Source organism: Schistocerca gregaria, chromosome 1, assembly GCF_023897955.1.
Source record: "Schistocerca gregaria isolate iqSchGreg1 chromosome 1, iqSchGreg1.2, whole genome shotgun sequence".
Taxonomy (NCBI): Eukaryota; Metazoa; Arthropoda; class Insecta; order Orthoptera; family Acrididae; genus Schistocerca; species Schistocerca gregaria.
This window is the reverse complement of record NC_064920.1, coordinates 384,130,880-384,155,587: the sequence shown is the minus strand read 5'-3', so window position 1 is coordinate 384,155,587 and position 24,708 is coordinate 384,130,880. Positions and strand designations below refer to the sequence as shown.

General features: G+C 40.5%; 1 protein-coding gene across 6 annotated transcripts in view; it reads right to left on the bottom strand.

The window, feature by feature from the left end:
* LOC126348550 (metastasis-associated protein MTA3) overlaps positions 1-24,708 on the bottom strand; it is a 202,181-nt gene that overhangs the window by 120,689 nt on the left and 56,784 nt on the right. For all 6 annotated transcript variants that reach the window (XR_007565175.1, XM_050002369.1, XM_050002363.1 and 3 more), the window contains exon 3: positions 12,318-12,411. Coding sequence is in view for 5 of the 6 variants with exons in the window: in XM_050002363.1 (XP_049858320.1) it covers positions 12,318-12,411 (94 nt within the window). In the remaining variant the exon portion in view is untranslated. The remainder of the gene's footprint in view (positions 1-12,317; positions 12,412-24,708) is intronic.

The following is a 24,708-nucleotide window of genomic DNA, read 5'->3' as shown; positions in this document are numbered from 1 at the left end:
GTCCATCACGCATAAATTCTGTAACACCGCTAAAGGAAAAAAATTGCAGCATCAAAGAATAATTAATGTAGCGTAATGACATTTCGGGAGAACATATGTCTAGGTAATACACTTTAAGTGATTGACATGGCAAGATCACAGGTTAACGCAAGCGCGAGACACAGCAATGCAAATGTGGAATGCTGGTACATTAATAACCAGTCAATCGCCAGAATGTTGAATGCAAGATGTGTACAGGAACCAAATGTCAGTTTGAGGGATGGGGTTCAATGCCTATTGCGCTTGGTCAGTCAAAACAGGGACGGTTATGCTGGTTATGGTTGACGATGGAGCTATCGTCACATGATTGGAGGCACATCTGGTGATCGAGCAGACCATGGCAATATGTCGATACACCGTAGAGCATGTTGGATTGCAACTGCGGTATGTGGGCGAGCGTTATCCTGTTGGAAAATACCCTCTGAAATGGTGTTCTTGAATGGCAGCACACAGGCCCAATCGCCAGTTTAACGTACAAATTTGCAGTCAGGGAGCATGGGACAATGCTCCTGTTGACACACGAAATCTTACTCCATTCCATAAATCACAGTACAGCTCCAGGGTGTGTAGGCTACTGACAAGCTGGTGGCAGTAGCTCACCTGGCTTCCTCCAAACCAACACGCGGTCATCCTTGGCACCGAATCTGGACCAGCTTTCATCAGATGATGATGATTATTGTTTTGTAGGGAGCTCAAACGCAGTCATCAGCGCCCGTACAAAGTCCCAATTTTTTTCACAGTCCAGTCCAGCCACTGTCACGAATGGTGGTGGTGGTGGTGGTGGTGGTGGTGGTGAAATAATGAGGACAACACAAACACCCAGTACCCGGGCAGAGAAAATCCCCGACCCGGCCGGGAATCGAACCCGGGTCCCCTTAATCCAGAGGTAGCAATGCTAGCCACTAGACCACGAGCTGCGGTCCCAGCTTTCACCAGATAACACCTGTCCTGCCCTCCACTGAGGTCTCCTTTGACACCACTAAAGTAACAAAACGCGGTAGTTCGGGGTAAGTGGAATGCAAGCACGCTACTCTGCGTCTAGATCGGAGCTGTCGAAGTAATAGATTTGTATTAGTTCGTTGTGCAACTGTGGTGCCAACTGCTGCTCAAGCTACGATGCGACAAAAGCATACGCCGGACACGATGCTCTTCCCTCTCTGTAGTACACAACGTAGCCGTCCGGAGCCCGGTCTTCGACCGTGACCACTGCTGCCAGGAATCAAGTACTATGTATGTTCAGAAAATTCCAGAACTTTGTCCTCAAAATTTTTCTACGCTTACTTTGTACTTATTGTGCATGGTCTCCTTCGAAATAATCTCCTTTACAATCGATTCAACGGTCCCAACGCCGTTTCCACTTTCGGAAGAAGTCATAGTACGCCTCTTAGTGTATCACGCGAAGCGCCGTCTGCGACTTTTCTTTCACCTCGTCTATCGTTGCAAGTCTTCGTCCTTTAAATTGAACTTTCAACTTTGGAAATAAAAAAAAAGTCCGCAGGGGCCAACTCTAGAGAGTACGGAGGATGAGGCAGTACAGTGATTTCGTTTTTTGCGCAATAGTTACGCACGAACAGTGATGAGTGTGCGAGTGCACCGTGATGCAAGAGCCATGAATTGTCTTTTCACATTTTCTCGCAATCGTTGAAACATGATTAGTTAGTACCATCGATTGACAGGTTGTCCCTGTAGTACAAATTCATGATGAACTAATCCTTCATAATCACAACAGCGTATATTTAAAGCGAACGTCATATACATCCTTGCACCAGTCTTATGCGACTGGCGCGAAATTTGAATAGCCATCATCTTTCAGATACAAAAACACGCCTACCAACTTTCGTTTACGTCTCACAACTTCTTTCGACCAGTGTAGTTGTTTTAAATCTCCGTATAGAGGCGGCATTGACTCGCAGAGAAGCACAATGAAAAAGGCTGCTAAAATATTAAACCTTTCGGGCGAAGTCCTCCTCCTGCAGTAGAAAACACAAACATGCACACAATCACAACTCGCTCACACATAGCGCTTTCTGTAGTCTTTTCCATTGTGTCTGCCTGCGACTCAGTGCCTCCTCTTTATGTAGAGTAGCAACCTATCCTTTCTATATTATTGCTATTCCATCCTGGAATTTCCATGGTTTACGTGATCAGGCACAACGGAGTGTGCACTGCCACAAGTTTCCTTCTCCACAGCCTTCTATCCAAGGTTGTCATTTGCCACCCGTCCATATCTACCGCAGACTGTTGCAGGTCTTCATCGACGCCATCCCTCCATATCTTCCTTCGCCTTTCTGGGGGTCTCCTACCTGAAGGGATGAAATCCGGAGTTTCCGTGCCATCTGTCGTCTTCCATCCGAGCCTTACTTCTGATGATACCATCTCGGGGCAGTTCATCTAGCTCGACCATCTGTTCACTGTATTTCAGCCTAACATCGGACCAACGACCTTCCGCATCAATTTTCTTTCAAATACAGTAGGTTTACGAAAGCCCTGCTTTCGGATACGCCATGTTTCACAGCCACATAGTACCACGGGTTGGATCAGGGTTTCATACAGTCGAATCTTGAACCATCTGGAGACACATCTGAACCGAAGCAGTTGTGTTAGGCTGTAGGAGGATAGGTTTCCTGCCTGAATCCTGGCGTTGATCTCTACTTCGTGTGATGAGTTCTCCGTTAAATGCGCTCCTAGGAATCACATTCGTGGTCACACTTGGTAGAACCGGTCTCCCACCCGCTGTGAATGTAGTCTTAGTAACTTGACCTTGTTGACGAGTTAAAACACGACAATCCACTTTCGCTTCATATATGACGAGCCCAAATTTGCCAGCGACCATCTCTAGTGCCCTGTCATTTGTTTGATTTCCTCTACAGACCTGCTGAATAAGCAGATATCATCTGCGTAGGCTAGATACACCAAATTCTTTCCTTTGACTTGGATTCCTTCGAAATTCACTTTAAAAGTCTCACGTATGATCTCCTTATGGCAAAACAGAACAGGCGACAAGAAACTGTCTCCTTGCCTCAGACCCGTCGCAATTTCCAAGTCATCTATTATTCGATTTTCCATCTTCACCTTACTGCTTGTTTCACTCACCCCGATCTTCATGAGGGTGATGAGTTTCTGTGGCATCCTGAACTCAACAGGCTCTAGCGGCACATGCAGTCATACGCCCCCTTGAAATCAACAAACAAAATGCGCAGTTTTGTACCACATTCTGTAAGTTTCTCACCGAGCTGGCACAAAGCACTCTACTTTTGACGGCCCTGGCCGAAACTCTTCTCGGAATTCACTAATATTATTGATTCTGTCAATATCTGAATTCCATGTATGAGGCAACTGGACAAGATCTCTTAACATAGGGCGATTTCTCGATAGTTGTCACAGTTAAATTTGTGATCCTTGTTATTGACTGAACAGGTATGAGCCATTTTCCATTCTGTTGGTAGTTTTTCTTTGATCTAGGTTAACTGTTATCAGCTGATGCAGTCTTACTGCAAGTTTATTGCCTGCTGCCTGGATCATCTTGGCCTGTATCCTACCTTCACATGCCCTTCTTACGCCATTTGATGAGCGTTTTGATCACACCAATGTGAGGAGGTGGAGAGAGGGGGGAGGGGGGGGGGAGAGCGCAATCTGAGTTATCTGTGGCTAGAAACTGGAAACTGAAACGCACTGCAAGTTCAGCAAAGTTGACAAGCTGGTCGAAGTATTCACATCTTTCGGCGATGTCACTACCACTGGTCACGATTTTATCATCCACGTCTTTGACAAATTTCTGCCTAGCCTGTTACCTTTGCTAAAATACTTCACCCTTTGGTGCATTTCCCTGGTCTCGTTTCTTCTATGATCACTATCGCCTCAACGATGATGTCCTGAACATATTATCTATTTGCTCTTCTCAGAGACGTTCGTGCAACTCTTTGAAGCTCCTTAGATCGTGCTTTACCCTGCACCAGATCTGTCTTCCTCAACTACTTGCTCCTAGCTTCGTGTCTCTGCCCCAAAACATCCAAACAAGATCTTCACGCCAACGGGGTCTCCCTTGATAGTATATTTTGCTGCATCAGTCACTGAGATGCGGATGTCTATATTTGTTCAGGATCTTCACTACCATACCGTTCACTTAGTGTGTCGAAATGGTTGTGAAGTGGCAGCTCGTATTGGTTGTTTATTCATTACCTTTTAGCCTTTTAACGTGGTATCCCCCAGGCCTCAGCAGCTTATCCCTGGTCTTTCCTACACGCAGCACTTGTACTGGGCCTCTGACCCAAAAATTGTCAGTTCCACACTTCAGACTCCCCACCATCATTTGACGCTTACATATATGGCCATGTCGTCTATGTGGTTTATTGTCCTCCCCTCTCAGGTTCCATTACATACAACTTTACAGTGGAAGTCAGTGCTGGAGATGAACAGATCTGTTGAACTGGCGAAGCAAATGAATCTCGAACCATTATCGCTGAGTAGCCCAGGCTGTCTCTTTCTATTGTGTCTCAGTTAACTTGTTCTTTCCAAACTTTAGCATTAATATCGCTGACGAGGATCATCGATTACCTAGTTGAGGCAGTATCAACTACTGCTTCAATCTGTGCACAGAACTCATCTTTCACTTCTGTAATACTTTCTTCTTTGAGAGCATGACAGTTCACGAAATTTGTCTTGTTACGCTTTCCACTTAATATTAAGACAAATTTTCTTGGGTTAACACACACACTCTGAAACATCAGGGGCCAACACCTTGTTCACACAAAAACCTGTACCTCGTTTATGACCTCGATCACAGGCTCTGAAGAAGACTGTATAATCTTCAACATCGAAGCTGCCTGAATCTTCCCGCCAGATTTCTTGCATAGCAGTTACATCTGACCTGTATTTCTATTCACTCACTGGTTGTTACCCTTGCCTTATATAGACATAAACGCTACAATGTAAAAATGCACTTGAAAATGGGAATCATTTTCCAAAACGCGTAATGAAAGAAATAAATGAAAGAGTATAATTTTCTTGAAAAAAGTAAACTGTTTTGTGAAATTATTTGTGTAGCAATAAGAAATAAAACAGAAAAGAGAAACATTTGACACGCATTTGAATGATGCTCAAAATCATATTCAACAAATGAGACATGTCAAATTTTTCTCTGATCTATTTAATTTCTTACTTTTAAACAAGACACTTCACTAAATATTTGAGTTTTTTTCTTTAATTTCAATTTTTGTTCCGAAAGCATGAAATATATATTTCAATACGGACCGGTATGCTCCTGCTGTTGCTGCTGCTACTACTATTATTATTATTCAAGATTAAGCGTATACAGATCCACAGAAAGCAAGAAAGATTCTGTTTATGCTGTAAGTAAATATTTTTTTTCAACATTAAAGTATTCTACATCAATCGAACTTAATATGCACAAAATAATTATGTTTTCAATACATGAACTTTCTGACACTTCACTTACATAGCTAACAGCAGCTGTTCGTGAAATATCGCAATTTCCGAAATTGTTTGACAGGGAGAGATCACACTGTAGTGCCTCCTTAAAATCGCCGCACGTACGACAAAATGGCTGATATCTAAGTGACCAAGAAGATAGAAAAGCAACAGAAATTGCTCAACAGACTAAAGGCGACTGGACCTTGCGAGGTACCAATTCGATTCTCTATGCAGTATGCCCCTCTCCTGGCAGCAATGCACTTGAGGAGTCGAGTGTTTCGCACGGTTGGAAAAAAGCACGACATACCCGTTTTCAAGAAGGGTCGTCGACATACGCACAAAACTGTAGGTTTGTATCTCTGACATCGTTCAATTACAAAATTTTGGAACATGTTTTATGCCCCCGTACAAAGATATTTCTGGAGAGCGAACACCTTCTCTGTAGAAACCAACAAGGGTTCCGAAAACAACAATCCCGTGAAACACCGCTCGCTCTCTTCGTCAAGACACCCAGATAGCGATAGTTATCGAGGCCCAGATAGATGCCGTGTTCCTTGATTTTCGTAAGACATTCGATACACTTCCGCACTATCGCAAAAAAATACGAGCGTGACTGAACTGAAGAGTTTCTAGTTAACAGAACACAATATGTCATTCTGAACGAATAGAAGTCTTCAGACGTAGAAGCGACTTCGGGCGTACACCCCAAGAGTACTGTAGGCCCATTATTATTCACAATATATGTAAACAAAATAGTGGACTACATGAAGCTTTCTGCGGGTGACGCTGTTATACACGGAGAAGTCGAAACGCTAACGAAATGCAGGAAGATCTGCCGAGGATCGACTCTTGGTGCAGGAAATGGCAACTGACCCTCAACGTACACAATCGTAGAGTATTGTGTATACAGACGAAGACCCATTATTGTTGATTACATGACTGCATAAAAAGCACTGGAAGCCATTATTTCAGTAAAATATCTTTGAGTATGCGTTCAAGACGACTTGAATTGTAACGACCACATAATTAGCAAAACAGGCATATTCCAGACAAGAGATTCATTGTAGGGCTACTCAGGAAATGCACTCCATCAGCAAAGGAGGCACTTTACAAAACCTTCGTTCGACTCATTGATTATTGCTCTTCTGTATGGGATTCGTACCAGATAGGACTGATAGAGGAAATACAGAACACCCAAACAAGAGCAGCATGCTGTGTTATGGGTTCATTTAGTAAGGACGACAACATCACGGAGACGAACAAACAGCTCCAGTCGTAGACACTGCAAGAGAGGTGTTCTGCATCACGGTATGGTTAATTGTTAAAAGTTCCGAGAGCGTACGTTCCTAGAAGAGTCAACCAATATACTGCTTCCTTCTTCGTATATCTCGCGAAATGACAATTCTAGAGTTTCGATCTCACGCACAGGCATGGCAATCTTTCTTCCCGCAAACTATTCGCGACTGGAACAGAAAAAAAGGGGGTGGGGTGGAAAGTGACGGTGGTACACAGAGCACCGTCTGCCACTTGCGGAGTCTAGATGTAATGCAATATATTTTATTTATTTACTTTTTTGCCAATCTGGAATTCACACTGTTTAATGTGACACCCCATCTGCCCATTTCCCGTCTTCGTTAGACCATAAATATTCGGATAAAAATTTTCCCTCAAACCATTAAGTTTTTCTTGATTATCCAGATTATCTTCAAGTAGCAAAAACATTTTTTTTCCTGAAAAGCGTGATTCGCGCTTGTCAACTTATTGGCCAAACACTTTTGAGAAATTAGGATATGAAAATTTAGACAAAAATCCACTGTGTAAATATTAGGACTTGCTTTTGCACTGCTCAGCTATTTCAAAAACGTGACTGGTAGCAGGAAAAGTTATTTCATGAGCAAAATCATTCTTTTCATATTCGCTGGCTTTCATCGAACATTTCTAATAGGGAAAAGAAATTATTCTTGACTCTGCTTTGAGTGTTATGGGCGGCCAACCTGATTTAGATTTTTCATTGTTCCCTAAAACACTTCTTACGAGTGATTGAGCGATTACTCTAACAGTGCTAGGAATAATGATTCTCCTACCTTTGACAATTGATCTAATGTTGTGTCTTCAACGTTTTAACTGTAATTTTTTTTTAATTTCGTTTTCTTGTCTTCGAGCCCTAGCGTATGTGGCACTTGCTATCTACTAAGCCACGTCAAGAAACACCTGACAGCTGAAAAGATGAAGCGTCGTTTCTGTGTGTATTTCTAGTAAACTGTGAATTACGTTACGAGTTGAGTTGATGCAGCGGTCAAGACGTTTGATTGGTATTTGGACTAAAGCAGATTAGCTCTATCCGTTGCCGCCCTGATTCAAATGCTTCCGTGGTTCACTGTACGTTAATGATTTCCGAGTGTTGTTCACGACAAATGCTGCCAAAGGCGCAAGCAGCAAAACCACTAAGCTTTATATCAAGCGCCAACAGTATAAAATATTTTCTACGGTAATTAATTAATATAATTTCGCTTTCTTGTTTTGGATATCGATTTTGGACCAGCACTGGTTAAGTTAGAAGTACGTTCTTCGGTTATGTTTTAATTTATAGGTCACCGCCTATTACGTTTTACTTGACATATATAATTCCTTATTAAAATAGTCCCATCAAAGAACAAAACGTCGAACAGATTGAGTGACTGCTTCGTTGGTCACTCACGCGCGTAGAAAGATCGTACCAGAACTGCTAACATTTACTCCTCCACTTAGAATGCACCCAATTTCTGAAAATAACATCGTCTATGACTAATTTATGGCAGCAGTCGTTGATTAACTTCTACGGTAGACTTTAGATGTGAGCTACTGCTTGCGCCCCAGCAGTCTTCGCGCTTTACGTGTACAGGCGCCTATTTTCGCCGTTGACTCCGAGCCACGTCATTTTCAAGACAAACTTTTTCCTTTTGTTTTTCCTCAACGTTTGGCAAATTACAGAAACACTAACATACTTTATAGTGTAAACGTACAAGTATTACGAGATAAAAAATAAAATACTGCAGGAGGTGTGAAACTGTTTCACCTGTTTTACGAAAAATGTCGTCGATGATGAATTTGCATTGTTAGATCTCGTAAAAAACGTCGAGAAAAGTTGAACAAAACTATAAAATAATTCTAGTAACACCTGAGACATAATTATTGTATCGTGTCACGTGTGAACCCAATTTATTTACTAGGGACTTACTGCCCGACAGTGCGCGTATACTTGGATGGCGCCGCCAGGATTTTTGTTCAAACGACTCGTCGTAATAGGATCGAGAATACGCCCTACATCAAGGCAATTTTTTTATTCGCTTCTGTTACAGACCATTCATCACTTCTCCCATCACCCAAAATTCCGATATACGCTATTCGAATGTAACAGTCGGTACTTTCGGGCCACCATTTCCGTTGAAGTCACGCAAAATATATTTGTTGGTGAGTTTTTGTGAAACCCACGTTTTATCGAAGTGGCTACAAGACTGTCCTCAGCGCGGAATATGAGCCTTGCACACCAAAGCTTTGCTCTTACTGTTGCATTCTACATTCAATTAAAAATGTTGGTCCATCAATACACTTTCTGAACCAAAAACAAAGTGAGCGAGGAAGACGAAGAACAGAGGTCTCTGAGCCAGAACAATACTTCTCTCTCTCTCTCTCTCTCTCTCTCTCTCTCCCTCCCTCCCTCCAGAGATCAGCCTGTTTTTCTGGCCGTCCGATACGCTCCTCTGTCGTAGTTACCAAGCACAGTTCTACGCCTAACCATCAATTTCCGTAGCTTTCTGTTTTCGTTTATAAGCCTTTCTTGGAGAATAAGAATATGTGCTCACATCTACAGATGCTGCCGATGTCGATGCACCGTTAGTATGGGATATCCATTCGGAAATACCACAGTATTTTGCTGTCAGATATGAGTCTGCGCAAAATTTATATTATTCCTGGCTTCTTCGCTGTTGGCCTAATAAGTAATTTAAAAAACCTGCAGAATGTTCAATTCGACAATTTTAGCTTGTTTTTGGGTATCTTCTCGCGCTTTTCGCACGCCGACCGGTTAGGGGCTTGCCCCTGCTTTACTTTCACCACAAAACATCACCACAAAACACGTCAATTGTCTTTTCATGGATGATAAGCTGCACATGAACACACGACATCGCATGGGAACACTACACTTACAGCTAGCGGGCAACAAATCTGTGAAGAGGACAATCACAGCGCTTCACGGCGTGTATGACCCTGACATGTCTATTTTGATGATGGCCGCTATACACAGTTTTTTCTTGTTTTGCTCCATACTACATCCTCTCAAAATACTGAAATCAAAGCGCATGCAGCAGAAGGGAGTGTTTCACTGCATCGAAAGTGAAGAAATACTCACGAATTTTTTGCGTCTATTGATTGTTCCCGTCATATTCCTGAATATTGACCACTCCTCTTGGAACACTCAATATAAGCATACTTCTACCCAAATTATCAATTTCACTTATTTTACCATTTATTTTTCCTCTTGTTTTCTTGTCTCCAAACTGGTAATGAATTAAAATAATAAATTTGAAAACAAACAGTAACGAAGGAAGAAACCGAGAATAAAGTAGCCATCTTGTTATATGGAAAAATACATACATAAATACTCTGTTTTTTTCTGATGACCAAGTAATTATTCAGAGGGCAGAACATGACTTCTACTTTGCAACACATTACCTAAACCACATTTCAAGAACTACAGTGCCACCTACAAATTTCAGTAAAAAAAACAAAACAAAAAAAAAACACAAAGGAAGACATCCACCATCCACTGCATGCCAAAATAATACTAGGTGATCAATCAACGGAACAGGCATCGCTGTTTTACCTGTTTCTCCATGATGTTGACTATGAATATAAAAGTAGTAAAATGAGTTTCCAGTGATATATGGCACAACACACCACAATGCATGAAATGACAAGGAAGAATAGAAAGCTATAATTTTATAAAGTAATGGCCATCCTAATATAATATATGGAAGTGAATCTCGTAAGTAACTAATGAAAGGCAAAAAGAATAAAGTCGGCTGAAACATCTTTTTTTTGGGGGGGGGGGGGGGAGGGGGAGAGAGAGAAATTAAAAGATACACCCTCAGAGAACAAATTAAAACAATATTAGAATAGAATTTACAATATACTACGAGCAAAAGTTTACAAAATGAAAGCAACGTGTCAATACAATTGGGGGTGATAAAAATTAGTTAAAGACACATAACCAATCATAAACCACGAGGAAATTGATATGTACAACGACCGAGAAATAGATAGCCTCAGTGAAGAATTGTAATTTTTATAGTCAAGCATAGCTGGATGTTCCTTTTCAGAACGTAGATTTGGTAACATGTAGTCGTGTGTGTGATACAAAATTAATTCTGTATTTCAAGTGAAAAATAATAACATGCAACAATTTATGAAGTCAATACTTATCACCAGAAATAAGTACACTTCTGTGCCAGCACAAAGCCCGCCTCCTATCAATGATGAAAAATTTGCCTTTTATTTAGCTGTATCTAGTCTCGTTTCGGGCGCCCGCGCGATAACATTATTTCCGTGTACAGCAGAGCTCAGTATGACGAACGATTCGGGCCACGTGAGGCTACAACATGTGACTAACGCCGGCGTTAAAAGATCGTCTTTTAGTGAAACTCCTCCACAAAATAATCCTGCCTGCAATTAAATATTACAATTAATAAGACTTGACGCATACTTTGTCGTCCATGTGTCGTGGCACTACTGGAAGGCAAATGCGAAGTTCTATGCCACCACATGTGTATCAAACCTCAGTGTCAATAACGTATGTTCAAAATATATTTCCACCACTATCTGCTAACTGAACGGCTTTCAAACTACCTGTTTGATGTAAATTTTTATACTAGGTCATACCTTGGATGACGTAAGCAAAAGCTATAAATTATTATAATGAAATACGAGCCCAAAGACTGCATTCTATATGTTCCACAGACATAAACAATCCAACGCAGAGTTAGATGAAACGTGTTAAGAACCTCTGAAGAAGGAAGTTTGTGGTCCATCGCCCGACCAACAAGGAGAAGTTAAGAGGACCACAAGCTAGGACAGGGCTAGAATGGGGGTAGGATATAGGAGTGACGTTTCCAAGAAAACATCGTTATTTCGAACACCAGAGCAAAACTAAACGTGTATGATCGGACGAGGATGCGTGGTTTGCTGATCTTTTTACGACGTCACTTGTTGCTTTCTCAGATTCATATTGCCAACATACTGATGTGTCCAGTGGTGTTCTTTGTCTTCCCTGTGTGAGTATAAATATACGAGTTGTGTACAGTTTTATTCCCAGGTGTTCGATTCTGAACCAATATTTCTCGATAGCATTCAACAGAAATGTTGAAACTAGACGATAATGACACTCCAGTCATGAAGATAAGTCGGCAAGATAATACAATTTTCCTCTTAAGCACTGATTACGATACACTGTCGTCGTCGTCGTCATCGTCATCGATATCAATTAGTAGTCATATACGTTAAAAACTGAATCCAGCTCTTAGACTTCCATCACCGTTCACGACAAGCGCATCGCAATGGACCTGAATTTTTGAGTACCTACTCGAATCTTCAGTTATAAATAGCCTTGTGCGATCACATGCATTGAAAGTGAGTTTTACTGCAAAAGATTTATAGTGCTGGAAGAAAGTAAACAGCTAGTAATCTAGTTCACTGTACCACACGGCACACTTGGGCAATCTGCTAAGACATTTTAACTGGCAACGTACTCTACGTCAGTTAACGATCAGCAAATGGTGAATGCGTTGCATATTTTTATAAAACAATATACTCACATTGGTGTTTGTCAGCCAGCATGATTAGAGTATTTGGCAGATCTCGTCTCCTGAAGAAGCACATCACTTTAGCTTCTACGTTTCCGTTCGGCGTCTGAAACAAATAAAATAGCGTCAGACTATTTTCCAAATGTGTCTCTGCATCTTGAAGACCTTCAATTGGGGTCCATGGATGAACAAATAACTGCAATAATAGTCTTTTGTGAGGAAGTCGGCCAAACCTAAAGTGTAACAAACGATCTCTGCAAGTCCACTTGGGTTTTCTTAGGGAGTATAAAATATTCTAAACTAACACGATTGGATACATGCCACAATCTATTACCGAGCACGAAAATTTCAAATGAATGTCATACTGTTTGTGTAGAACGTATTTGTATGTCCTAGGTGTGACTTTAATAGGAAGAATTTGGAACACTGGCGGAGCTACGTAGCAATACGTGTTACAGTCAGAAAGCATGAGGAGGAATGAGGATAAAGCCACATCTTTGAAGTGTCTAGAATCGTGTTAATGACTGTCAATGCACAGACTTGTAAATGTGAAAATCATTCTAAAAAAGACACTGAGAAGATTCGACTGTGTTAGCAGATGTAAGGCATCTGAATTATACGTATCACGTTTCCATTGAAGAACACTATGCATGTCCAAAATCTAGAGGACGCTTCGACAATGCAACATTCATATTAGTATCGTTAAGTTTATTAGGCATCGGTACAGTAATTTAGAATATGATGTTGACAGTCTTGTTAAACCCTTCTCAAGAACGAATGTAGCATGTGGTCGGCGTAGGGCAACACGGGGTTGCCATCCGTGCGGATTTATCGGTACCGTCCACCTTTGTGGATGTATATGGCCTATATTGTGGACTATAGAAGTTCGTTGTAGTTTATAACATGCATCTTATGAATCAAACTGTTTCACATATGCTGGTATAGCTTAAAAATATTGTGGCGGGAATCTTTCATCTCTGTCTACTGTTGTTAAGGATTCGGTCGCAGACAAATACTTGTGGCAAACTAGAGCATAAAGTTTCAAATGCAGTAATTGCAGTTGTGCTCTTAAGAGTCCTGTCTGACCACACAGTCGGAAATCGCTACGTATTCAGAAAAAAACGGTTAACTATTTGTGACAAGAAAAAGTATAAATGTCAATGTCAATTGTTTCCCGCGCAGCAATTTTATCTTTCATTTCTTAAGCATATGGAAGTAACTAAATCAAAGATACCCATTACTGAGAAAAGGCGCTCTTACGTGTAAATAACAACGAATATTTCAGAAAAATGCTTAAGTCACAGAATGTGGTACAAATACAAAGAGGAAAAAAATATTTTCGTATCCAGCGGTATGCGAAACTACGATCTTAGACACGGCAATCCCTTGCCTTACCCACTTTTTTTTAATATCAATCATTCATATATCACTCATTTTGTCTTTATGAATAATCATAATCGTCTCATGGGACGTAAAGGCTTCAGGCTACTCCTAGCGTTGACCGTCGCCCAAGTGAAGATTCAATACGGCGAAGGAGAATTTTGCGCGAAGAACAATCGTTACCATGTTTGTCAGTTGTCCTTCCGAGCTAAAGCTGTAAAACTGTTTCCTCCGGGCCGGATTCGAAGTGGCGACCTATGCATTTCTGCTTACAGAGCCTCTATAGTCCACGACCTATCTAAATTCTTCAAGTCTTCGTTCGAGTTTTATTTTCTTTCTAAGTACATTATCATTTTCGTTTGTAATTACTTGCAGTGTCACCTGACCAGAGCGCGAGAGATGACGTAGTGTCATCGGACCAGCGCGCGAGGGATGACATTTCAGGGTTCTGCCGGGGCCTTTACGGTTACCGTACTGGCCTTGAGACCCACCAAGTCCCCACCATACATAGCCTTCAGCAGCTATCCCCTACTAGTTTCCATCACCCCTACACGCTCCACAGCAAATAAATTGAGCAGCTACATGTTGCTTATGCTACACCCGACTTTGGAAATGGATGTTTAGCATACTTCCATATTGTAGTTTGTGGTCTTTTAATGTGTGTGCGAGAAAATACTCGTTTGTAACTCAAGTAGGCTGGCATCCCCTTTCCTGTTAATAATGAATCTGACATAATACCCGAAAATCCACATGTGGAGGTTTCTTTCATGTAGGGTTAAGCTACATGATCTGGGACCAAGTCAGAGATTTCTACATACTATCAGTTCGTTTTAGCAAAGCTATTTTTCTTTTGAATCCTTCCATATATTTAAAATAGCGACCACAAGTAAATCTGTGTGTGAGCGTGTCCACAAGTAGGCATTTTTGACATGGATTTGTATCGCATAAACCAATAGCATTAAATCTCACAGTTTTACTTATCACAATACTGACGACTCTGTATCAGGAGTACTTCACTTGATAAAACATTTCTGGCGATATTTTTCCAGATTGTCTTACAATACTTATCTAGATATTTCTATTCAATTTTATTCCGTTTCATATTCTGCATTATCATTTCCACGCTCCAACGGTTGCTTGCGTCTGACTGGTTTCTTCGCTTGATTCTGATATAGCTGAGTTCAATGTAAAATTACACATTATTCTAGTCGAGAGAAACGCACGCGGACTTCATTGCCGAATGATGCAGGTGCAAGCCGTAAATACATGAAATTTTTGAAGGTTTCCTCTACCAGGCTTCACAAAATTCCTTTTCACTGTTAAAAGCTTGAAACTCGTATTGGTAATAAATACGTAAATCATTTGCGGAAAAAAGTAAGCGAAGTCACTAGTAATTTCAGCTAACACTCATGTGATATACGTAAGCAGAGCCGACCTTTAGGAATTTAAGAATTTTTTAAACTCTTAGTAATGTAAAAATAACAGGTATTTTCTGAGACTATTGACCAAAACTGTTTTTTTAAAAAAAAATAAGACTGGGTATGACAAGGAAAACGTTTCTGAAGAAGAGGAATTTGTTAAGATCTGGTATAGATTTAAGTTTCAGGGCACATTCTGAGGCATCAAGGGATCACCTATTTAGTATTGGAGGGTATTGTGGGGCGTAAAAATAGTAAAGGTAGACCAAGAGATGAATACACTAAGCAGATTCAGAAAGATGCAGGTTGCAGTAGTTACTCAGAGACAAAGCTTGCACAGGAAAGATTAGCATGGAGAGCTCCATCAAACCAGTCCGTAGACTGAAGACCACAACAACAACAATCATTCACAGTAACAACGACACAAACCATATTTCTAATACAGGAAAAGAGTCTATTATGAATTCACTTTCCACCTGGATGTGTCCTGGTGATTCTCACAATCACTAAAACCGACGCTAAAACCTCTCAATATGTCTACAATAAAAAATTCTAAATGTAAATAAATCACACCATATGAACAAGAGGGCCATACCGAAATCTGAAACCTCTCAGTACAGTCGTCGAAAAAATAGGCATGAGGACCAATCGGTAACAGGTCTCAGAAGCTTACAGAATAGCAACTTCGGTTACGAACCGAAAATGATGGCACTTCCCAGGCTAGCCTACTGCACTAATCGGCATGAACGACACAGCATAGCGCGACTATGACGACAGCTGATTTTAAGTGACCAATGACTCAACAGCGACAGACGACACGCTTTGTAGGCCTGACTTTAAATCATGTCCTATCCTAACCACAGCCTCGGGCAATATATCCGAGAAAACAACAGTCAACAATCAGCGGCAGAACTAAACTCACTACCGCTTTGTTCACGACGATTAAAGTTAACCTCTACGGGCAAACTAAAAGATATAAAAAATTCATTTTCAGCGCTAAAAGCAAAATGTAATTTCTCGGTATCACTGGTTACCTGAAACTAGCCTCACAGTGGCTACACGAACTGTCGCGTTACCAGCCGCTGAGCAGTACTGGTTGGCACTTGTTTGTAGATTATAAATGATAACGGCAGATTCCCACCGAAAAATGAATGAGAGGAAGAAAAATAAGAGCAAATAAAAGAATCAGCACGATAGTGAACTTGACGTGGCAACGTATTAGAAATTTACAAAAATACATTTTAAGCAGTTAACTGATTAAAAATAACAAATATTTTGATAAGATTTATAAATAAAAAAACTTAATTTATTTCGCGAGATTCGAAACTACAACCTTCTACACGACAGGTTAATGTGCTAACCACTGCGTTACGACACTACGCTGAGTCAAGTTTTGTGTGTCTGGTACCCCAATTGCAAGAATGAACTGCAAACTTCAAAAATTCTTCACGTAATGTCGTGCGAGACTTATTAAATGTAAGCGAATATCCGCGATAATAATAACGTTATATGTGGCGCTGCATCGTGTTTAGTGCGTAAAAATGTTTGGTTAGGGTTGTGTATGAAAGACATGTATATCATTAGCATCGTGTGTGTGTGTGTGTGTGTGTGTGTGTGTGTGTGTGTGGGCGCGCGCGCGCGGTGATATACAAAGCAGGTGGGCCGGATCCAGGATTCGAGAGGAGGGAGGAAAAAAAAAATAAATAAAACTGCAAACAGTTCGGCCGTGAAGATGTGTGCTCTGAGTGGAGGGAACTAGCTTCAGCGCGTGAAGTAATTTTAATCTGACTAGTAGCAGTAGGACTAGTAGTAGGTGAAAATAATCCCAGACGCAAATAAGTCAGTTACCAAACATGCTATGAATCTTGCTAAGCAATTTTATCTTAAAAGTTAAGCGATAATGTTTCATCAGACTTCTACATATCTATTCATGATCTCAGTTTGGAACTCCTATCACACTTCTGTGTCAACTGAGTACTGATTCCCGAATATATTATCGCATACGCTCATCTTAGGGAACCGTGTAACGATGGTTCCGTTCATATTCAATGACTTCTGGCCTTGGGTGAGATTGGTATCTCGTGAAAGATACATTTTTCCCCTATTTTCAGTATCTGTGAAGGAAGCCATCTGCAAAATCGCATCTTTGGTGTGTTGTCGGCTAAACACAGATGGTGTCGGGTTGCTTCTTTCTGCGATATACATTTGAAAGCCGCATTCCGGCGAACACTACGGAGATGCGCCAAGAATCTATTGGGGCTACGTAGTTGTACTATCACATTAAAAAAAAAAAAATAAAATAAAATAAAATAACATCGCGTAAAATGCCGTCCTAGTAATGTCTTGCGTTATTATCAAGTGCAATGTTCAGAAACCGGAACTTACGGCATTACAAAAAATTGAAATACGCAATAAAAGACAATACAGAAAAATATTACATTGCGCCAATTTATTAACAAGACTGCATTATTGACACAATCGACATATTATGTTAACATCGTGTTTTATTATATTTTTAAGTAACTTTAAAGCTTTAAATAAAGTGCTAATTATACCTGGTAGAAAAATGAAATGTTTTTGAAAACTAACGCATTACAGTGATTTATCGGCTTATTGGTTGCACATAACATCCAAATGTTTTTTAAGATATTCTCATGCCATGTTGAGTCAGTCAGGAGGAGGAGGAGTTAACGTCCCGTCGACAACGAGGGCATTAGAGACTGCGCACAAGCTCGGATTAGGAAATGATGGGGAAGGAAATCGGCTGTGCCGTTTCAAAGGAACCATCCCAGCATTTGCTTGAAGCGATGTAGGGAAATCAAGGAAAACCGAACTCAGGATGGCCACATGTTGGTTGTTCCCGCCGTCCTCACGAATGCTAGTTCAGTGTGCTAATCACTGCGCCACCTAGCTCTGTTTTGAGTCTGCCAGGTAATAAATTTTTACTCTGAGAAAATGACCATGGATAATTGCAGCAAATCTTAAAACACTGAACCACTGTGGGATCAATTTCTACAATTGTCACATTGTAGAATTTTTGGAATGTTTATAAAGTGTTCACAATCACTTTCCACTTTTCCCTAAACAATGTACCCCATTTCCTTAGCACTCCAACATCTGCACTGCATCATCCACAATTTTCACTGACTTCGTCAAAGGCAGTCCTGCTTCTTGAAATTGGCGGGCCTCTTGAGGCAGGAAACCGAACTCGGTCACAATGAAAGTTAAGTCATTTCTCACTTCCCAAATCTTCGAAAGTTCCTTTGCTGCTACTAGTGAAGCAGCTTCAGGCTCCAGAGCGATGATCTTGATAGTGGAAATTAATTTGTCGCCATCCGAAAACAACCTTCGTACGTCTCCTGCAACCCTGTGAATGTGCTATGCCGATCACGTGAAGCACGTTTGGAAATAGAACTTTCAAAACTTTAATAGCTTCTTTTGTGTATGGTGCAGCGTCTGAGATGAAGAGTAATACATAGCCGAATTTCTTCAGGTCACAGTGACTGTAGCGAATTGGTAAATAACTATGCGGTAGTTGAAGTGTTAACTTTTTCTAGACACACTGTTGTAGGAGGAATGTTTTTATTTGTTCTCCTTCTGAATATTCTTAAATATCCATCCCCAAACAGTGTCTTAATGCATGATTCTGAAATTTTTGCGAAGGGACTCCGGTATCAATAAAAGCTTTACGTAAGTGGAATGCACACCGCGATTTTCGAATCGATGTCGCAGCTTCAGCTGGCAGCGAAGAAATCTTCCTCCCAGAAGATCTGAAAACTGCATTTTTGTGTTTCGTTGTTCCGATATGTTGAGGAATGTAATTTTTTTCGGTAGTTCGCTGTCTACGCACATATTTAGTGCATGAATATTTTACGGTCAGTACAAAATAAGTCGAATCTGAAAATATTAAGGTAACTTTGCAATTTACTGAATAAAGGAAAACTGAATTTCGATATGTTACTAGCTACGTTCCACGACAACATCGCAAAGAAAACTGAAAGAAATATAAATTTACAATAATACTTAACACAAGTTTTAGCTACGGAACTCATTGTTGCTTTCGAAAGAGGTATGATCCGACAGAGCGACAAGTACACACACGCCATAACAGAACCCTTACTGTTACTTCTTTTCACGGCGTCAGTCATTGTTTATTATAATAAAGGAACTGATAATAAAAAAGGCAAATCATCAGCATTAGTGTTCTGCCCCAGTTTTCACATTGTAACTCTCCTGTCTTTTGCCATATCTTCAGGTCCTTGTTATTTCCGCTTCCCTTTAATGTCGTTTATCATCTTGTATCTCCTTCTTCCTCTCCATCTCCACCTACAAACTAGTCCTTCCAAAGTGTCTAGTAATTTTCCATTCAGTTGTTCTTCCCTTCTCTTATAACCTGCAGCAGTTTTCTCCTCTCACCAATCCTATCCAACACTCTTTAGTTACTCATTCTTTCCTTCCAGCTTATCTTTCCCCTTCTCCACCCCACATTCACATCTCAAATGCTTTTAGACTTTTTTCTTTATCTCCTCGTCTGCCCCATCGAGTGCCATACTCCTGACAAAAAAAAAAAAGCCAAGCCTATTCCTCAAATCTTTATCTAGTTTGCCATATATTAATCTCATATCTATTGAATGCCTCCTTTACTATAGCAATGCGAGTTTTCGCCTCCTAATGACACCTCAAATCTTCAGTGATCGTATGTTCAAGATATGTTCTTACTTGCTAATAACAACTTGTCCTATTTCAATATTTAGCAGTCTCCTTCCTGTACCAATCATCATCATACTACTCCTTTCTGCTCTATCGATTCTCACACTATATTCCACATACGCTTAATTCAGATATTTCATAGTTTTATTTACAGTTAGTTCACTTTTTGCCACTAATAGCATGTCATCAGCAAATTTTAAACATTTTATTCTCTTCCCACCAAAACATATTTCTCTTTTTCCATCTAAGCCTTTCGCAACAATTTCTTCCAGGTATCCGTTAAACAACAAAGGGCTCAAGCAGCAATCTTTTCGAACGCCCATTCCAATGCTGATTCTTCCCGACATTTAATTTCCAATTCTTGTTCTAACTTTCTGTTGTAATCATACATTGTGTTCCGGTATTCTCTCCTTCCAATTTACTCCTTTTCTCTTCCAATCTACTCCTTTTCTCTTCAAAATATCTATATAGATGTTCCACTGAAATCTGTCGAAATCTTTTTCCAAATCAATAAAAACAGGATAGATTTCTTTCTCAGTACATCTTTCCCCGATGATTCTTAAAACCACCTTTCATTGATACTGTCTGGTCTCTCAGACCCAGGGCTATGTTGGTGACTGGTTTTTATGAAGTTTAGGACACTATACCCGCGCCGCATTTCGTGTAGCTTCTTTATCTTTCACTGCTGTGAAATTTGATTGTTGAGTGTGGGTTGAAGTGCATTGTCTACGAGTGAGTTTGACGTATATGGATCTGCCAAAACCTCCGGCAGCAAGCAGGAAAGTACTGTTTGGGTCTGCAGGAGCCACAGAAGCACTTGTGACATCTTTTTTTGTAACACAAACACGATTTTCGCACACATTCAGTAGGCTGAATCACGTTGTTTATTTCAGAGAAGGACTAAAATGGATGAGAGAGAAGATCTATGTTAAATATACATTACTGAACAAAATGGATAGCAAAGAACCAGGTGAAGAAGGTGTAGACTCAGACTCCAGACTACATAGGGAGAAACTGGAGACGATATTGATACAAATCAGAATAATAATTAACACTTTTTTGGCACGGATAACCATGCTAAATAGACGAAAGACATTCCTAATCCTAGTAACAGGACTACGTTACAGGATATTTTATTACATGTTACAGGAGGGAGGGGAATTGTGAAGGATAAAAAAAAAAAAACAAACAGACATGGAGTTTGTTTTTAACTGATACTAAGCTATACATCATGTCTACTAATTCTAGATATTCTTGTTCTCAGTCCTTTATTCTTGAGACCGGCAGAGCTGAAATTGAAGGCTTTATTGGTGTGATGTATTAGGGTGGAATATACAAGGTTGCTTAGGATAAATTTAAATGAACCCTGGGGCAGAGATGGTAAAGGATTAGGAATACTCTATTCTGCAATGACTCTACAGGGGTTTAGGTTTCTGGTATAGTGTCTAAGGTTTGATAATAAGTCAACTAGTTCACACGGAGGAGTATCTGATAAGAAGGCTGCTACACGAAATATCTCAGATGTGCTCACAAAAAACTGCATGGCGCCCTATTCTCATGGGGAATATGTGGCTGTAAGTGAAATGTTTGTAAAATTTCGAGGAGATGTTTTCGAATGTACATTTCTTCCAAACCTCTTAAATATGGGATGAAAGTGTTCAGTCTAGGTGGGTCAAGAACAGCTTACATCTCAAATCTGGAAGTTTATTGAGGGCAGCAACTAAATGGGGACCTTATAAGCTGAGTAACCGCAACTGATGCCGTGAGATGGTTGTGTAATCCAATTTCCAAAACATCACGGAACTTAACCATGGATTCCTGGTTTACGAGCTACGAACTGGCCCTGCCCTGTCATTTCTGAAAGACCTCCAACCAAATAGTAAAACAAAAATTTATTGAAATCTTAAGCAAAACGTATTTGCTTACTTTACAAATCAATGTCAATCCTTTCTGTATTCCGGATCATTACACTAAAGAAAAAATCAGATTGGGTATACGAGACCCACCATAGCACAGGTGATACGAAAGAAGCACTGCCCTACCTCGCTCGGTGCAAGTCATCAGGGGCCGTTACCCTTTGTCGTATATCTCATGACAGAGGCAGACTATTCCCTTCCTCCCCTTTTCCCATCATCACTTCTGCTGGTACTTTATCGATTCCACATGGCTTCCGATTCTTTATCTCATTCAGCGCCTGTTCTACTTCTGACTCCAAGATACTGTACCCATTTCCATCTTCCGACACACATGCCTCCTCTTCAAGCTTGATTCCACTTCATATCTGATCCATTTTGTACAAAATATTTGTTTGGTGCATAAGTTGGTTGCCTTTTTGTTTTGCATGTCCGTATAATGATTGCTATGGGTTTATTGATCGATTGTCATTTTTTATTTGCTCCATTCAGGTGACAAGTCACGGGATAGTGACATGCGCATATACAGATGACAGCAGTATCGCGTACTCTAGGTGCAAAAGAGCAGTAAATTGGCGGGGCTGTCACCCGTGCTCAGGTGATACGTGTGAAAAGGTTTGCAATGCGATTATGGCTTCTCCATGGGAATTAACAATGTTGAAGCTAGACGCATGGGACATTCCATTTCGGAACTCGTTAGGGAATTCAGTATCCCGAATCCATAGTGCCAAGAGTGTGCCGAGAATACCACATTCGAGGCATTACCTCTCACCACAGGCAATGCAAAACCAGCGGTCATCACTTAACGGTCGAGAGCAGCGGCATTGAAGTAGAGCTGTCAATGCTAACAAAAGCAACACCGCATCAAATAACCGTAGAAATCAATGCGGGGCTTACGACCGACATATCCGTTAGGGCAGGGCAGTGAAATTTGACGTTCATGGGCTATGCCAGCAGGCGACTGGCACGAGTACCTTGCTAACACCACGGTATCGCCTGTAGCGTGTGGCGCAGACCCCACAAGGCCATGGACCCACGTTGTCAACAAGACATCGTGAAAGCTGGTGGTGGCTCCATAATGTGCGGGCTATGCTTACATGGAATGGACTGTGTCCTCTGGTCCAACTGCACCGAACATTGACTGGAAATGGTCATGATCGGCTACTTGGAGACTATCTACAGCCATTCATAGACTTTTCATTCACAAACAATGGAAGTTCAACAGCGCCCCGACAGCAGAGCGTTTTAAGGAGAATGGTTTTGACATTAGTGATATTCGATGTTCAGGAAGAACTTCAAATGAACTCAACTTCATTGTTCTAGCTTAATTAGAACACACGTTCTGAACAAATCACTACAGCACAGCACGTCAAAAGTTCGATTTCTTTTACATTTTTGAGCACCCATTTACTGAGAAACCACCGGTCAGAAAAATGTGAAAAAACGGTCTTGTGTTACTATTAATGAACAGTACTTGCATATTTAATTTCAAATAAATCCAACAGGGTCAGGTAGAAACACATTTTTATTTGTTGATTTGACATGGACTGACCTGACAGCTGAACGACACAAGATAGAGTAACAGTCAAAATTGCCCCAGTTCTTCAAATTTGTCGATAAATTAAAATTATTTTATGCTCCTCAAGAGTTCTGCACTACTTTCACTGGGAATCAGCTCGGTGAGAAATAAAGCTGGTAAATACACGTATTAAATCTGTAACGTTTAATGATTCAAAAACATAAATTATGCTAAACGCAGCAACATACACGGTAGAGCTTAAGGAGGGGTGTAATGGATTTTGGCCCAATAAATCGATTTTTCAAAAATATTGTTTTCTTGATCTACACAGTTTAATCTACGTTGAGAGTGAATTTTATCGGTGCAGCAGTTTTAAATTGTTAAACTGATTAACTCTGACGTCTTCAACTTTTGTGGTCCTGTCTTCCTCAGTTGCGTGTAATATTACGGTACATTGATAATTTTTACTTATGGACTGTCTGACAGAAACTGAATAAAACAATTTTAGTGCCATACGCGTTTCGCCTTTATTTTCTGCAAGGCATCATCAGTGGCCTGGAATATGGACATATGTTACATTGCATTGAAACACGCGTTAGTGCATAATGCTGTGGAATGTGGAAAAAACCGCAAATTGGCGTTCATAAGAAGAAGAATAACACCAAAGGTGCAACAGGAGCGTAATATGTAAGAAATTGTCCACGCAACCTGTAAGTACAGTTCACAACATTACTACTTAATAGGAAATACCAACCACCAGAACTGTTTATAACCTATAGGCACAGTGACAAAAATGTAAATAAAATAGCTAACATATGTACATATTCCAGGTCACTGATGATGCCTTGCAGAAAATAAAGGCGAAACGCGTATGGCAATAAAATTGTGTTTTATTCAGTTGCTGTCAGACGGTCCATAAGTAAAAATTAACAATATACCGTGATTAACTCTGCATTGGCGGCCACCCCCACCTTTTCCGACATTTGGGAATCTGCTTGCTTCAGCGGAATTTTTGGCAGTGTGAAGGTTATTTTCTTTCGATATTTTTGGCTGACATCTATATCTTTCCCTGAAAACTATCTTTCATGTGGTTTGTCTAAGTTTTGACAATACTAACATACATTATGAGGTGGAATGTTGAATTCGCAAACTTCTACGTCGAAGTCAAGATTTATGCATAGTGGGTGGTGGAAAAACTGTGTTTAGGAAATGGAGGTTTCATGGAAATCGGTTTACAAACAAAAAGGAGGAAGCAGCTCGAAATGAAGAACATAAGCTCTCAGCTTCAGCATCGAAACTTGGGATGGGATAATTGTATAAGTGCGTGAATGATGTTGATACGGACCCTAAGAAATGAGGAAAGAAACCTTTTCGACTGTCGCTTACGTACCCATATGGTAAAAGCTGTTCAACGAAAGAGCTGCAGAAATGAGAATCGCGTCAAGCTTGTGTAGCAAAGAATC